Source organism: Pseudopipra pipra, chromosome 10, assembly GCF_036250125.1.
Source record: "Pseudopipra pipra isolate bDixPip1 chromosome 10, bDixPip1.hap1, whole genome shotgun sequence".
Classification (NCBI taxonomy): Eukaryota; Metazoa; Chordata; class Aves; order Passeriformes; family Pipridae; genus Pseudopipra; species Pseudopipra pipra.
The window spans coordinates 23,207,154-23,224,095 of NC_087558.1; the positions used below are offsets into that span (position 1 = coordinate 23,207,154).

A 16,942-nucleotide genomic window follows, 5' to 3' on the forward strand; every position below is an offset into this window, starting at 1 on the left:
CTGAAAGGGCAATTACTTACCAGTGACCTAAGAAATGGTATTTAAATGGTATTTAAATACTTATTTAAAGGAAAATTAAGGAAAGAATTTAAATAGAAACATTAAAAGAAAAGCAAGGAAATCTAAAGTTAAATAGAAGCAAATAAATCCTAAAATTTGAGTCACAGAAACCAGAGATGGCCACTTGATGACAAACATGCAGAGTATTGCTGATGTCACCAATTTCACTAAGTGGGTCTGGAGAAACCAGGGGGTAAAAGCAAAGAGTAGGATGTGGAGAAGACATTCTAACTACAACAGGGAATCACAGGGGACAAGCTGTTTCCACGGAGACAGAAACAACCATCACTTTTACTGAGTCGGGACTAGAGAACGTGTGTGCAAAGCCTAAACAAAGATTTACTTCTGAAAACACAAGACACCAAGGCCTGCAGTTCCTGAAGGATAAACCGTTTTCCAAACTCATTTCTGGAACACCTCACTCCCTCTGCTTTTCACTGGAAAGACAGAACTCTATTTTCAAGCTTCCACCATCTGATTACTATAGAACAAGGCACACACTGTTACAATTGACTATGACAAACATTCTTCTGAGAGCTGATAGCAGATATGGGAGGCACTGAAGGAAATTCTGGCCACCTCCAGAAGGATATCTTGAGAGAAAACGAACGCAGGAATCTTACCTCCTGCCCTGTTGCCACATCAATAGCTGTGAAAACTGTACCTGAAGCCCTGTGAAGAGAAAGGAAAATGTTACAGCAACTTACATCTCTTTGTAACAAACACACAAGTGAACAGTCAAATCACAAACACAAAATTGTTTCAGCTTTCAATTCAAAATTTCCACCACTGTGTAAAGCCTTCACTGTTTATTTACTATACAGTTTGTTGCCCAGAGAAGCTGTGGCTGTCCCTGGATCCCTGGAAGTGTTCAAGGCCAGGATGGACGGGGCTTGGAGCAACCTGGGATAGTGGAAGGTGCCCCTGCCCATGGCAGGAGGGTGGAATGAGGAGAGCTTTAAGTTCCTTTTCAACCCAAACTATTCTGGGATTCTGTGATTCATCACTGCTGAATGCAGCCAACATTTCTGCCTGCACAGAAAGAGGTGGGTACACGACAGTATGAGACAGAGAACAGCACAGTGCTGCCAACACTGGCCCACTGGGAATAAAAGTTGGGGGGAACACTTACCCCTGCCCGATTTTTTCATATCTGGTGTATTTTTTCTTGGGATCTCCTATGCTTACAATAGTGCCTAAAAGAAAAAACAACAGAAGAGTCAATCCAACCCCACTGTCCCCCTTCAGCAGGGCTGGCCTGGCCAAGATACATCCAATTTCAAGGAGCAAAGCTGATGCGCAAACAGCCAAAGCTGCACAGGAACATTAATACGCTGAAAAATTATCTTCAAGGTGGTTATGGAACAAGCCCCAGCAGAAACTACTTCGTGTTATTATGGCTGTAACATACATGCAGATCACATTATCACAACTGAACTCTGATAAAAAAAAAAAAAAAAAAACAACAAAAAAAGCTGTTGTATAATATTTTTCTACCCAACAGGGCTCTGAAGATTCTAAATCAGCATAACCTCTGAGTACATTTTTCTCAGCTACTGACACAAAATTAGCTGAGCGTGGTATCCACACAACTCTTATACAAAAATAAGGACGAGGGCAAAAATTTAATATTCCTCTCCCAGTCCTAAAGCCTTTGTTTATCTGAAACAAAATCACCTACGTAGTTTTTCCATGATGTCTTCATCTGACATTTTGGTCTTCTTTTTCTGCTTATCCCCCGATTTGGTGGCGCTGTCAGCACAGGAGTCACCAGCTGGGGCAGGGATGGGGTCAATCACAGAGCGGGTATAAATCTGTGAAGGAGACCATGGACCTGAGCTTTGCAATCGCTGACCTTCAGCTGAAAACAATCACAGCACTGAAAAGATCCCCAGGCACCATTTTATAAGAGGTAGGAGGCAGAAATTAGACCTGAGAAACACTGAAGTCCCCTGGCAACAGTACTGACCCCTGAAAGGCACCTCCTGAACAGAGTGGATGCCAGGAAGTTAACCCCAACTTCCAAGGACAGATGTTTCATGAGTTTTTTACCTGCTTATTCTTTATAACCCATGCTAGTTAACAGAGAAATAATCACTGATTAATAGTGAGATTAAGATCTAAAGGAAAAAGACTCATGATTGCCATGAAAAGAAGCGTGAGATTCTAAAAAATTTCCCAGTTGCCCCCAATTTGAGTTTTTTTTAAAAAGATTTAATTTCTTGGAGATTTATTTAATTTCCTCCTGAGCTGTTCAGACATGCACAGCTACTCTAGAAATATCCAGCTCTCACATTTTATATGTCTACATCCCAAGAGTGGGCAATTATAAAGCAGCACCAGTTGACAAATAAACACGATTCACATTTGCACTCCTGGAGGGAGAAAAAGTGGGCAATAAAGAGGTAAAATGTACAGCTACCACAGCCAAAGGAAGGAGCTGGAGTAAGTGGGATCCCTAGGATGTTACTACCAGGGTGGGTAGTTCAGGACTACACTAAAACTCAATGAACAACTTCTGAAGCATTTAACTGTTCATGGGCTGCTGAGGGCTTTGTGAGTGAAATAAGCTTTCAAGTCTTGAATCTGAATTGGTTTGGGTCCAGACAGTGTATTTGGTGAGGCTGTCACACTGCCACCAAATCAAATGAAGAAAATCAAACACACTACACTTGTGCCACTGGGCTGGGCCAAGTTACAGAAACTACCTATAGATTTTTAGGGCTAAAAAGCCTCCTCCTCACACACTGGGTTGAAGGATAAGCTTAACTGGATACCTTCAACACAAGCTAACCAAGAGATCACCAAATCTCAGTGATCTCAGAGGTCTTTTTCAACCTAAATGATTCTGTGATTCCACTTACTTCAGGATTTCTGGTCCAACTGACATCCAGAAATTAGGGATTTTCTTGGCAAATTCAAAAAAAACCAGAACTCTTCCCAAAAATCTTACAACAGCTCATTTCACAAATAAAACACTTTTCTAGAGAACAGATGCAGAAGTCCTGCAATACAAAGAATTCCAGAATTCTGCACTGTCAAGCTTTCCAGCTGCTCACCGATTTTGTGTGATCTGGCCGTGGAGCAATCACAGGAGGAGGAGCTTCTTCATCATCCTCATCCTCATCTGCCACAGTTGTTGATGGTTCTGAACCTTTGGCATTGGTCTACATTTTTACCAACATTTAAAAAAATAAATAAATAAACAAATGTGTCTCCCCCACAGTATTAAAGACTTGATTTTTTTTTCACATTAAGATAAAAGAATTCTTACTGATGTCAAAAGAAAATAACAAACCAATCAACCTATCCCTAAGTTATTACATTTTATGAGACTCAAATACTGTCACTCCTGTGAAAATATGCCCTGCTGACCCCCACAATTTATGTTTTTATTCCACAAAGAATATCCTCATTTTTATACTTTTAAACTTTATACAGTTTAATACTTCAAAATTCAGGATATAACAGATACAGAAGACCTGAATTAGTATGCACCTAAGGATATCCAAATAAAAATAAACACACTCACCGTTGGCATTCCTGAAGGGAAACCATCTTTTTCTAAATAGGACAAACAGCAGAATACATAAAATCATCAGAAAAAAATAACACAAAGTGAACTTTACAGAGTAAAGAATGAAAGTATTACACAGCCTTATTACTAAGCTACAAATAATTTGGAAGAAAAGTAGGCACAACTGTACCTGTTTGTAGGACAATCCTTCTCTCAGCCCTCCCAGCTGGCTCCCAATCTGGGAGTCACAAATTATTTTGCATCTTTGCAAAATGTCACCAGCTGGTGACATCAAGCTCACAGACAACTGTGAGGAGAAAGGGTTCCAGCATGAAACCAGTTCATACCAGTCTCAGAGCTCCAGCTTCAGAAACACAGCCCCTTCAAGTTCACTTTGGCTGCTATTGTGAATTATCCAGTTCTTTCTTCCACTCTCCACTTAAAACAGGAAATTAACTGGACAACGCCAGTTTCCAGTAAGTTTTAAATCCACCTTCAAGTATTTGTTCCTCACTGAATCAGCATTTGAACCTGATTTATTATTCTGAGAGGAAGACTGTGCTCCAAATACCCAACTCCAATATGTCTTGCACACACTTGGCTCTCACCTGGAGCAGAAAAACTCAGATATTTCTGTTTTGCTGTGTCTTTGGAGTCATAGAATTTCAGCACATCCAGTACTGCCTGGGGGTTCTTCTTCTGTTCTAGCTTGGTGATATTTGAGGTCTGAAGCAACCGAGCCCATTGTTCTGGCATTCCCTGAAAACACAGGGGATTTTAAGTGTTCTAGTGTTTTAAAGATTTTTAAAGAGCAAAACAAACTTCTTCCCTGTATAAAAAGCATAACAAGCACAGCCTTAAGCACATGAGCAACACGTGCTTAATGGGGAGCCACAGGTGGCAACACAAACCATGGTGCCAACACAGCAGCACCTCTTCCAGCTACATTGAGCCAGATGTGAGGGATGGGGACACAACAACACTCAGCAGAACCACTGTTACCCACTAACAACAGTAAAGTGAGGGAGGTTTGTCAGGGAGGGCTTTCCCACATGACACAAAGCACCAGATGTGACACTGACACTGGAGAAGCACTAACAGGTCATGGCATCATAACTCTGTGTGCTGTACAAACACACAGGAAAATTAGTTCTTTGATATAAACAGAGACTAACTTGCACTTTAACCTAAAGCACTGCCTTGGCTTCACTACAGCACTGACCACGAGTGTCTCCCAAGGCACCCCAAGGCAGGAACACTCACCGTGAACTCTCCAGTGACAGCATCAAAGCCAACATGGATGGTATGTTCAAAATCTGACGGCGGGGAGATTTCTGGCCGCTCCTTTTCTTTCTTCTTGCTTCCTGAAAAAGACATTCAAAGATCTTGATGTCAGGAAGAAACTCTTCCCTGTGAGGGTGGGGAGGCCCTGGCACAGGTTGCCCAGAGAAGCTATGGCTGTCCCTGGATCCTGGAAGTGTTCAAGGCAAGGTTGGACGGGGCTTGGAGCAACCTGGGATAGTGGAAGGTGTCCCTGCCCATGGCAGAGGGTGGGACTGGGTGGGCTTTAGGTCCCTTCTGCCCCAAACCATCCTGTGATTCTAAGAATCAATGCCTTATTCCATTCAAATAATTTATATTACGGCAGCAAGAAAATAAGTGATTAAGAGCACCAGAGTGCTCTGTTGAGCACATGAAATCTGAACTTTTTAAATGTTTACAATGCAAAAAAGGACATTTTAATATGGATTAAGAAAACCAATGAAGGCAACTTCAGTTCAACCTCAAGTTCACCCTAAAGACACCTAAAACTCAGTTGCCTCACTGCTTCAATTCAAGTTAATTAATGCAAAATAGGACTTCCTGTGATGAAGATAAGAGTTTATAGCCTCAGAGCAATTACCTAATTTAAATTAAAAGGGAAAAAAAAAGCATACCAAGTACCAGGAGCAGGAACAGATAATTAGAAAGACCATGTGCACAATCCAACCCAGATCCAATTAAATTCATAAGATGTTTTCTAAAGCCTGGGGCTTTGGGTTTTTGTTTGTTCGTTTGTTTGTCTGGGGGGGTTTTGGGAGAGGGTTGGGGGGCTGTGTGTTTAAATTTTTTTTTTATTTTTCTGCTTTGTTTTTAAATTCACCTTAAAAATCCTGTTGTTTCAGTACAGAAAAAGCAGGTAAAGCAGCACCCTCTTCAATGCCCTGCAGCAAGCAGAGCCGGTGCCGCTCAGAGCCAGGAATCCGCCTGAAATCCCCTCACGCTGGCGGGAAGGGAAGGACAGGCAGCGAGGACAATGCTCCCAAATGAAAAGCCATGTGGGCTGCCTCCAGCTGAACAATGCCGTGGAAAGACACGGCTGCTATAAACAGGATATCTTTAATATGGCTGCACAGGGCAGAGCCAAAAAGCAAACGGGCTGTCAGACGTTCTCAGTAACAGCGTTGGGTCACGGGACGGGAGAAACTGCTGCTGTGAAAACTGAGGAAAGCACCATTTCCTCCCTATTTCTTCCCAATTTCTTGCAGTTTTGCGAAAGCAAGAGGGGGAAAAAATATATTTTAAAAAGTTATATTCCTTAGGAAGGTTCCTGTTCAGGAACACTTGACATGCAGGGAACAGGAGCTGGTGCTCAACCCATCCAGCATGCGCTGTGTAAATAAACCCACTCCTTCCAAAAACACATAGATCCCATCAGTAGGCAAGGCAAGGAGACTAAAAGTCATTCCTCTGCCCACAGGAACAGTGGAGCAGAGCAGCACTTCAAACAAACAGCTCCTGCCAGAGGCAAGCCCGGTGAGTCATGTGCTGGCAGGACATCCTCGAGCGCTGAGAACAAGGCCACGGGGAGGCCACACTGCTTCCCAGCCTCTGGCTGGGTCTGGAACAGCTCTGGATTGCAAAGGGAATCCCTTTAGTGAAGGGCAACGCTTGTCTCAAACGGTAAGTGAAAGCAGGAAGTGGTGGTCTTTTATTGACACAAGAAATAAGTCTGTAAGCAGGAAGCTACTACAGGTTGGTGGCAGCACCCCAAGAGAGACTCCAGACCTCTGAGGGTGGTGAATTTGGGTGCTGAAGGTGGCAAATCTGGGTGCTGTCAGCTCGGGGTAGTGGCACGTGCCTGGAGCAGGTTCTGGCTTAGCCCTTCAATCCTGCAGAAACTGGTGTTTTACTATTAAATTGTTGGTCGTGGGAGAAATGCCTGGACTTTGCCCCTTGGACCTGCAGGGACAGCAGCATAGTCCCCCTGTTCCCAGGAGGGGAAGACACACAGGTGCTTTGGAAGGATTTAGTGAGCTGGAGAAACGCTGTGTGATTAAGGAGGTGCCTCAAAAATACAACTCAACTCAAACACAACTGGACTCTTCCCCCAATGAAGCCACAGGCACTCGCAGCAAAGGCACCACCCTGGGCACTTCACACGGCAAACCCACCCTCACACATCCCTCGCCTCCCACCAGCCAAATTCCCTGCACAAGGCAAGAATCACAGCTGTTTCCCAACAGCTGGTGGTAGCAGGCAGCTGACTCCAGGTGAACATCTGGAGTTACTGAGCTCCAGCTGAAACCACACCGAAATCTGCCCTGAGCGCGCCACATGCGTGACCCTGGGTGGTGCCATCAGCACGTTCTGCTCAAACATTTCTTCTTTTAGGGGACTATTTTAAAGCTTTAAAGGAACCACATAGAGGTTCCTTTGACTTCAGAAGTCAAGCCAAGGAAATTCATGGTGATTAGGTACTCTAGTAAGAAGATGACTATCGCTTCGTTTATCCTAAACAACGGAACCAGGGGGAACAAACCCTCCCTGACGAGGTGATTAAATAATCCCTTCAAACTCTTATGATTATTTCAGCACAGAACTAGCTCAGACTTGGGGCAGAAACTGTGTAATTGCTACATCTCATCACCTGCAGGGAGTCCCCCAAAGCACATCCCCTCCTCAGCTACAGAAACCTCCCAAGAGGGAGGACCTTGCAAAATCATATGGACAGAGGTTTTCAGACAAAGCCAAACAACATTCCTGGATAACAGCAAGGGCATCCCTTCATTTTCTGTAAAGGAGAATTTACCATTTTTGTAGTGATTTGTTAACTTTTGCACCAGCTGGAGAAATTTTTCCCCATGGCAAAATTTCTATCCCAGGCTGACAGATTATTTTGCATCTAGTCCCAGTGTATTTTTTAAATCCAAGCACGAGACCAATATTTCTATAAAGCTTCCCAGCAGCTGAATGTCAAGAAAAAAAGGATTTAACTGAGCATTTCTGGGGAGGGTGCATCCCAGCCATGCTAATGAACAAAACAACTACCATCTGACTATTGTGTTAGTGCCAGAAAGACACTGTGTCCACTTCTGTTCTGCTTACATTTGACAGCCAGTTTTGCAGACTTGAGGGCCAAAATCCTTTCTCTGGATGTTTGCATTAGCCTTGTTGTGGGTCATCCAATAGACAAGTTTCTTCCAAATCAAAAAAACTACACCTTTCAGATAGTTTCTTCCAGTTAGGTAATTCAATTTTCATTTTTCCTAACCACATTATCTCGACTAACAGGAAAATCTGCCTTTTTTTTTTTTTTCAGAAGTACATTATCTGAATGAATTTTTGACATCTAGAAAACACCAACAGACACGATTTTTCTTAAAATGTATTTTTCTCAGCAGAAATTACTCCTTCCATTTTAATTTGCAACACTAAGTATCAGCAGTTAGACACACATTCTAAGCAAGTATGCAGATAAATTTCCCTAAATTTGGTACACATCAGTATTTAGAGTGATCTGAATAAACTTAATGGGACTCCAAAGCAATCTCAGATGAGCCAATACAATTTTAGATAATTCCTCAACCACCTCCCCAGACATTTCAGCAACCAACAAAACCACCATCAAGATGGAAAGAGAAAACATCCGTGGAGAAGAAAAGGTGCTATGGAATGTCACAAAGCTCTCCAGCTGTACTGTACCCACTTGTATTCATAATTCATTTGTCTTACTAATTGGGAGCAAGCAAAACCTTCCTTCACATGGGGTTTATGTTCTACTTCATTATAACCCTGTCTGTAAAAAGGGCTCAAATGCTCTGACGAACCACCACTGCAACATGACAAGTGCCATCCCAGCTCCTAAACCATTCTTGCCTGAAGATGGGCAGGTCTGATTCCCCCACAAGATTTCCTTGCAGCACTCGCCAAGACAAATTCCAGGCACTTCCTCCCACAACCAACAATTTAATAGTAAAACACCAGTTTCTGCTGGATTGAAGGGCTAAGCCAGAACCTGCTCCAGGCACGTGCCACCACCCCGAGCTGACAGCACCCAGATTTGCCACCTTCAGCACCCAAATTCACCACCCTCAGAGGTCTGGAGTCTCTCTTGGGGTGCTGCCACCAACCTGTAGTAGTTTCTCACTTTCTGCTTACAGACTCACCTCCTTCAGGCTCACCCATGTCAGTAAAAAGACCTCTGCTACTCCTGCAACCCAGCCATGGGCGGCTAATTCACTAGAAATGAACTTGTGAAGTAACTGTGCTGCTTCCCAAAGCTACACTGGCCAAAAATCCTTCCATCCTCCCCAAAGGAAAACACACCTACTGTTGAGAGTGGAAAGCCAGACTTTGGAATGAGAGGGAAGCCTGCCCTCCAGGTTTTATCTCCAGGGTGAGGCATGGCTGCAAAGGGACTGCTCACACAGCTGAGCGAGAGTGAAAACCAGCCCTGGGGAGAACACTCAGCCATGAGAATAAACAATCAGAGGAGCAAAACCTCCTGAAACAACCAAATCTGTGTTGGCATGGCCAAACCAGCCCTGCACCTCTACAGCACACCAGCAGCAAGGCACAGGGAGACAAGAGCACAACTAGAAGGAACTAAGAGCAGCAGGGTCTTCTCCAAGGGGCATATTAATAGTGACCAGAAAAATGTTAACTAGTAGATTAATAAAATGCTTAGCAGATACAGGTCAGGCTTAAGTCCCTGAGCTGCCTCAGGCCAGGCTTAACTGCCTGTGCAGTTTTACCACTCAGATGCTAGAAGATATTTCTATCTATGCACCCTTCTGTTGTACATGGATACAGACATCCTGGAGAGACAGGATTAGACTCCAGTGCTGTATATACAGAAAAGAGGACAGAAACAACACACAACCACAGTCTAGTTTCATTATAGCAAAATTTTTCCCAGAAATAATCCTGATTACAGCAACTCAGGTTTTCCCCCACGAGTAATCAATCCTAACAGTGCATTTCCACAGGTAAAAGGATGTAATTTCTCTCAGTTTTCCCACATCCATACTGCACTTCCACCACTATTTCTTTACTATCTTTTTTCCTCCTCAAGGTGCCACATGAACGATCATCAACATGAAATAACTTCCAAACCAGCTGGATGCTCAGTTTAAACCAGAAATCTGCATTTAAGTGACATGATCCCCAGGAATGCCAGACATAGATCAGGGTTGTTTGGAAATGCATTTCTTCAAACTGGACAGCAAACAGGAGAAGCAATAGGTGGTGGTTTTCCACTCCCCTATGCTTGGACAGGCTGGACTCGGATGTCTAAAGAACTACCAAAACTTACAAGGAGAGCAAAGGAACACCTTGGAAAAGAGAGGCATCTTACCTTTTTCATTGCTGTAGAATATGGAGATGATTTTCGACCTAGGTTTTCTCTCTTCTGGGACAGAGGGCAGGGGTTTCAAGCTGTGGTTGGCGGCCAAAGGATCTTTGCCCCCTGAACTGAAGATGACACTGCTCATCCGGACAGGAGGAGCTGGTGGCTTGTCTTCCAGTTCTCCGTTGTCAGACATGGTTCTCAATAGCTAGTGAAAGCCCTGGAAGAGAAATATTTGTGTTAACACAGAAAAAGAGCACAGGAATGCAGGAATGTAGCATTTCTTCTGTTGGACAAGTGGAAGGAGGTGTGAATTCAACTTTGAGGAACACAGCAAGCACTGCACGGGCAGGCACTGACACCTCCACCAAAGGAAGCAAATCCCTTCCTCATTCCCACTTCTGGGCCACCCATTCATTTCTGCAAGCAGCACCATTTGTGGGATGGAGCAACAAACATTTCCAGTGATAAAACTAACCCAGACAAAATGAACAATTCCCAGATTTGGTTCCCTGCTCACACAAAGGGCGCAGTAAGGGCACAAGTACAACATCTTTTAAGGGTAGCTCTAGCCCAAAGAGCTTCATGCTCTAGTACCAAACAGCTTTAAAAGCCTTAGATGTTTTCCTTCTTGTCATTTATCAGACAAGATCTTGGGAACAAAAGAACTGCTTATGTTAGTAAGTCACAATTCAGCACACTGTCCACATTAAGCTGCATTAAGAATCTCTCTACCCATATCACACAGCCTACATTAAAGAGCACAGGACTAAGATCCACAGGGTGCACTCCACTTCTGAATGGGGCCTTGCATTGCTTCCCCACTTGGTGCCACACCTTCTCCTTTTCTAAAAAAGCATATATAGTATCACCACAATCCTTTTTGAATCCTGAACAAAAACATGAGCGAGAACATGGGCAAACAGCTGCTAAAGCTAAAACCACAGCACAATAAAACATCTACATGACACATTCCCTATTCAAAAAAATCTGCGCTGGCATTTCCTCCCTCCTCATAATATTTTGGAGATTTTTCTCTGATCACCAGGAAACAGGCACCTCTCTGATACAGAGTAAATGGCACAAAGAAAGATTTACAGAAATTACTTCTCAATAACAGCTGAGTAACAAACTAGCACCTAATTCCTCTGTTCACTCAAATGACAAGCTACCTCTTTGGAACAGGAGCCAACATATTTCCTCCTCCTTCTCCTCTCACAACAGTTTGGGAAATGAATGGCCTCCTGGTGCCTACCAACTTCCCATCACGGTGCCAGGGCATGACTCAGTCGCAGCCACATGTTATCAGTGTCATTATTCACAAGAGCCAGGACAAGACAGTGCAATCCCCTCTCAATTATTGTGCTACCCAACGACTCACACTGACACCTGCATCCTGCCAGCAGGGCCTGAGCAGCAGAACTAGAAGCTCGTGGACTGTCATTCCCTGTCATTTCACAGGGTGGGTGAATGCTGACAAATCCCAACAGATGGGACACAAATCAGGCCAGCAGCCTGGACTGGGGCAGCACAAGAGCACACTGGTTTATGTCGTTAAGATCCAGGGAAATTAAAATTAATTATCCCCACAAATGCCCACGAAAGCACATCATTTCTGCACAAACACCTTCAGAGGCACAAGCAGCACAACACTCTGGCAGTGCAGTAAAAACTGGACATGTGCTGGTTGCTCCACTGACTTGGAGGCTGCTGGGGAAGAGCTCCCCGAGGTGTGCAACACCCACCTCTCCAGACCTGCCCTGGAGCCCTTTGCTGATGATGGGGTGATAAATAGCCCTGCCACACCCAAACGAGTCTGCAGGGATGCAGTTGGGAGTCAGGCAGCAATTCCCACCACCCAACACTTCCAAATTCACTTACTGATCCCTCTTTCAGAGGCTGCAACTTATCTACAGGACATTCTGTGTTTTCCAGTACCTGCACTGCAACATGGAGGAAAAAAAATTAAGTATCCTGCAATCCAACAGCAGGCCTGAGCAGCCTACCCACAGAGATGTTAATTCCAAATGCTTCCCTTGTAACACACTGTTTGCACCAAATACCTGACACCAATTTGAGATGTATAAACGAAATATAAGGTATTCACCTTATGTGGATATATATACACAATATATCCACCAAGTCAAACTGATTTATTCAATCAAAAATGTAAAAAATGCATATTCATACATACAGATATGTGTGTATATTCCTAAAAATATATATTCATATATACAGATACGTATTGGAAAGTCCTATTGAAGTTGGGTTTGGAGTGATGGCAGCACAGGGGACCATAATCTATGTCCCTTCTGCTAATCAAACCTCAGAAAAGAGCAGGATAGAGGGTCCTTAGCTATCCAAGTGGGAACAGACAGTTAAAGAATTCCTTCTTTTGAACAAATGCAATCAGACAGCTAAAAAAATCACAGTAGGCAAATAAGCATATCATATAGCTTGAATGCCAAAATGATACAAACTGTGTGAAGAAAGACACATCACGAGTAGCCTTTTGTACTTTTCTAAAACAAACCCGATAATTTCCTCCACCTGTGCAGATTTTCTTGAGCTGCCTGATAACAGCAAGAGCAGGATGTAAGGATAAACAACTCACCTGCATCTGAAACTGGACAAGAACAGACTTGGCCCTCCAAACCCACGGCCAGTCACCAAATTAACGATGCTGTAATGTGGTATTCAGGTTACAAATCAAATAAATAAATAAATAAATAAATAAAAATTAACTGCACTTCTGTTGACTCATTTTTAAAATAAAATTCTCACTCTAATAAAAATTCTTCATTTTCAGTGACAGAAGCAGCTCATCACATGCCCAGTATTAGAGATTCTTGATCCAAAATGAGTTATTCCTTAGCATCTTGTGCGGCCAGGAGAAGAAACTGTGAAACAACAGGCTGGAAGCAAGTATACGGAAAATCCAAATCTATTCCAGAAGAAAATCAGGCACTTCAAGAAACTGGTGTAACAGCAGCTGAGCAGAACCCCCAGAGCTGCAGCTCCCATCAGCTGCTGAGTGTTCAAAGTGTTCAGAGAGATCCTTGACCCCGCTGGAAGTACAGCCCAGGAGCTCCACCGGGGGAAAACAAACCGTGGGGCTGGTGGAGCAAACTGGAGTGGCACAAGAGCCCAGGCAGCAGCTTCCCACCTGAGGGACTGGCTCCTTCCAGCTCATGAAATCCGTGGTTTAGGAAAACCTCAGCTTTAAGGAAAAACTTCAACTGCGATTTATTTACTAACACAAAGCAGTGAAATTTCTGAGCGGCTGCTTCAAAGATCATTGTTTAAAATAAAGTGCTGAATTCACACCTAGTTTGCACAAAGGCCCATTTCAATGCAGGGCAGCTTCGAATTCATGATTTAAATAAATCACACAGCTCCAGGAAGCAGAATTCCAATCCTTTAGTTACCATCAGAGGTGGTGGTGGGGGGGAATCAATCATTTTGTCCAGGTTCAAATCCAAACAGGTCTTTTTCTTCTTCACTCAGCTGAAGAAAAGAGCAGTTCCCCTCTCCTCTATCCTTACCCCGGCTTCATCACACAAGGGAAACTTCCACGGCGTCAGGAAGTACTTCGGAAACTGCTCCGGAGGTTTGGCATTATGGGCAATGCCTGGAGGAGGGATTTTAGAAATGGGGAAAAAAAAATAAAAAGAAGCGTGCAAATACACTCTGGAGCTCCGTTTCTGCTCTCTCAGTCCCCCAAAGAGGAGAAGGAGCCCGTTCAGATCACAGCAGCCAGACGTAATCACTCCTGCACCACCACCCACGTGTGCTTGTCCTGCTGATTCATGCCTTGTGCAGGGAATTGCAAGGACATGGGGAATTTTTTCCCCCCGTGCCTGCCAGCAGTCTGTAACCCAGCAAAGGAGATGTCAGGTTCATATTTCTCTGACAGAATCAGACAACACAATTAATGGTGGGGTTTTTTTAGGCTTGGCTGAAAGACATTTACTAAAATAGTTAACCTGAGCTTGAGCAACCTCACAAAAGTATGTTAAAGGTAATATGTGGAAGAGGGATTCACTTTCATCTTTGCCAGTGGAGGAAATACCAGTAATAATAATGTATTCAAGCACATCAGCAATTCCCCCACAGTCACTATTTGCACTACACTTAATACAAGAACTAGAAAGCAATGGATTGAACCACAGAGATGAGCTGTGAAGCTGCAAATAATACTTAACTACAGCCTTCAGACAGATTCAGTACCACCACAGGACAGCACTACAACCCACTACATACCCAAAAAAAAAGACGTAAAAAGAGCTAAAAGCTTTTCTCCCCACAATTCTGCTGCTTAACCCACAAAGCACATCTGCAGGTGGCAGTGCTGGTGACCACAGGGCCCTCTGATTCTCAATCCTCATGCCCAGTATATGACACTCCTCCCAACTGCTGTCCCCTCCTTTTGACAAAGGTTTCCTGCCCTGCACTGAGGCAGCAAAAATGAAAGTACCCTCTCCATCCTCAGCAGCCTCGGACACCTTCTCAGTACCCACTGCAGCAGCTGAAGGGCAAATGTGCTCTTCTCCTCCACTGCAGAGTGTCCAGACAGGGTCTGTGCCATCTAAATCACTCACCACCAATGCTGGAGACCTGAAGTCAAGCTCCTCACAACTGCAGCTCCTCTCTCGACGAATCATGTAGGTTGGGAAGGATCTCTCTGATCACCAGGTCCAACTCAGCACCATTAACCTTCCCACCTTTGCCCAGCGAGGGTGAGGCAGGACACACACAGGGAGCAACTCCTGTAGCTTAACCCACCCTCCTGTTCCTCCCAGCCCCTGCAGAGACTGATCTGCACATGTGTTGAGTTTCATTTTTACAATCTACACCCTGCTGCTCACTACCTTTCTTCCTTTTGGGGACGAAAAGGGCCCGACAACCCACGGCATACCCAGGTCACAGGACAGACAGCAGTTCCTGTGGCTGCCACTGGTGGGAAAACACCCAGAAACAACCCTGACAGTGAGTAAAAGCTGGAAAGTAAAGTGAGAATTGGGCAGCGTTTTCAGAAAGCCGACGGACACACACTGCTGCAGCACATTAGTCAGAATGCTCTGGCTCTGACTTGCTTTTCTGTTGTTTCTCCCCCCCAGGTTCCCTCTTGTGTGAGTGTAAAGCTGGGCTGCCTCCTGAAGAACTTCCTAAGCCTGGCTCTTGTGCTGGCCTGGCTTCCCTGGGCTCTCTCAGGATGGGGATGGAGCCTCACAAGCACTCCCACCCCAGCCAAAGCCCTGTGCTGCTATTTAGCTCCTCTGACTTCTAGAAAAGGACAAACATTTTTCTCCTCAAACTTGTTTTTCAGAATAACTAAAAGGAAATAAAATTAAACTGAAGACGATCATTTTCCTCCCTGCTGCAGTGCACACTCACACTTTCCCTGGAGCACTTGTATTTGAGCAGATTAAGTTTTAAATCTGTGTTCTGGTCACACATAGCAGCCTTGCAAGGCCCCAGGCAGGGCTGGGTAGATGGTACCTTGTGTCAAATCAAACAGCTGCTGTAGAAAGTTCTCACATTGTGATAACTTGAATTTGTCTTCTTAAGATGTTCAAATTAATGTGTTTGAGGAGTCTAGGCTGCACCTGTGATTTCACTGCCTGGGATGTGATGCAAAACTAAACTGGACTACTGTTGGAAAAAGAAACCAAAACTGATCACATCAAGCTCAGAGCTGTTTGATAACGTGCACATAAAATTCCTCCTCCTGGCACACAATACTGTGCTTTACACTGCCACTGATCTCTGAGGGCCAGAACTAAACCAGTGAAATAAATCAAATAAATCTGTGACAGGAAAATCACAGCGCTGCAAACTGAACTCAAGTTCTATTTACTACAAGTAAAAATTACTCAGCTCGTTTACTATCAGCAGCACAACACAGAAGGAGCAGCAAAACCATCAAATTTAAGGTCATTTTGCACAGCTGACCAAAAAGGAGAAGTAATAGATTTCAGGCTAACAATGTGTTAAGAAACAAAACCACTTGGTTCTTGAAATCCTAATTCTTGATGTGCCTCTACAGCTGCAGGACCTTTTTGGGACAACACCTGAACTGCAGAACACTTGGGCCATGGACACAGCTTGAAGGCAACACAGCAGAACTGCTTGTGGTCTGACAGAAGGAATGGAAGAAGAAATGAGAGCAGCTCAAAAGCGAAGGAAGGGCTGACAGTGGGTGCATGTCCCTGCCCCTGCTCCAGCAGAGTTCCCCCTCCAGCATCCCCATGGCTGTCACCTCTTCCTGTAGGGCCTTACAGGGTGCCACTGGCAACACTTGTCACAGCATCCGGGACAGCCACGTCCAGAGCACAGGAAAAGAGCAAAGGAGATGCCTGGAAAGAAATCTCCAAAGCAGATGTCAAGTGAAAAAGGGCACAGAGTAACTAAAAACAATACAAGTGCCAGCACGTGATGCTCCAGTGAAAGACCGGTGTGACAAGACAGATTTAAGACAGTCACATCTCACTCTTGCTTCATATTATAAAAATCCTCGTTGAAAACGTCTGGGGACTCACTCCCACTGCCCCCAGGCCTCCAGCAGTTTTGGTACTTCGGTTATACACTGCCTCCCCACACCACCACCTCTTTATACCTGAAAACCACCTTCCAGGAGGAGATGAGACTTGACACTTCATTATTCTGGAAGAGAGGTGCAGTTTTTGAGCGGAGATTGGAGGGCTACTCGTTTCATCAGATATTCCATTTTCTTAGATCAAACAGATTTTGGA

General features: G+C 44.2%; 1 protein-coding gene and 1 long non-coding RNA gene across 3 annotated transcripts in view; one reads left to right on the plus strand and one right to left on the minus strand.

The window, feature by feature from the left end:
- The window catches only part of LOC135419882 (uncharacterized), a 163,534-nt gene that overhangs the window by 38,086 nt on the left and 108,506 nt on the right, over positions 1 to 16,942 (plus strand). The window lies entirely within an intron of this gene.
- PAK2 (p21 (RAC1) activated kinase 2) overlaps positions 1 to 16,942 on the minus strand; it is a 42,909-nt gene that overhangs the window by 11,468 nt on the left and 14,499 nt on the right. The window contains exons 1-9 of one of the 2 annotated variants that reach the window (XM_064666789.1): positions 16,807 to 16,825; positions 10,197 to 10,407; positions 4,841 to 4,941; positions 4,186 to 4,336; positions 3,593 to 3,624; positions 3,120 to 3,227; positions 1,742 to 1,874; positions 1,193 to 1,256; positions 684 to 732 (exon numbers count right to left, since the gene is read on the minus strand). In XM_064666789.1, the coding sequence (XP_064522859.1) occupies positions 684 to 732; positions 1,193 to 1,256; positions 1,742 to 1,874; positions 3,120 to 3,227; positions 3,593 to 3,624; positions 4,186 to 4,336; positions 4,841 to 4,941; positions 10,197 to 10,383 (825 nt within the window). In that variant the 5' untranslated portion in view covers positions 10,384 to 10,407; positions 16,807 to 16,825. Of the gene's footprint in view, positions 1 to 683; positions 733 to 1,192; positions 1,257 to 1,741; positions 1,875 to 3,119; positions 3,228 to 3,592; positions 3,625 to 4,185; positions 4,337 to 4,840; positions 4,942 to 10,196; positions 10,408 to 16,806; positions 16,826 to 16,942 lie in introns of those variants that run through there. The other variant, XM_064666788.1, reaches the window with a different exon arrangement.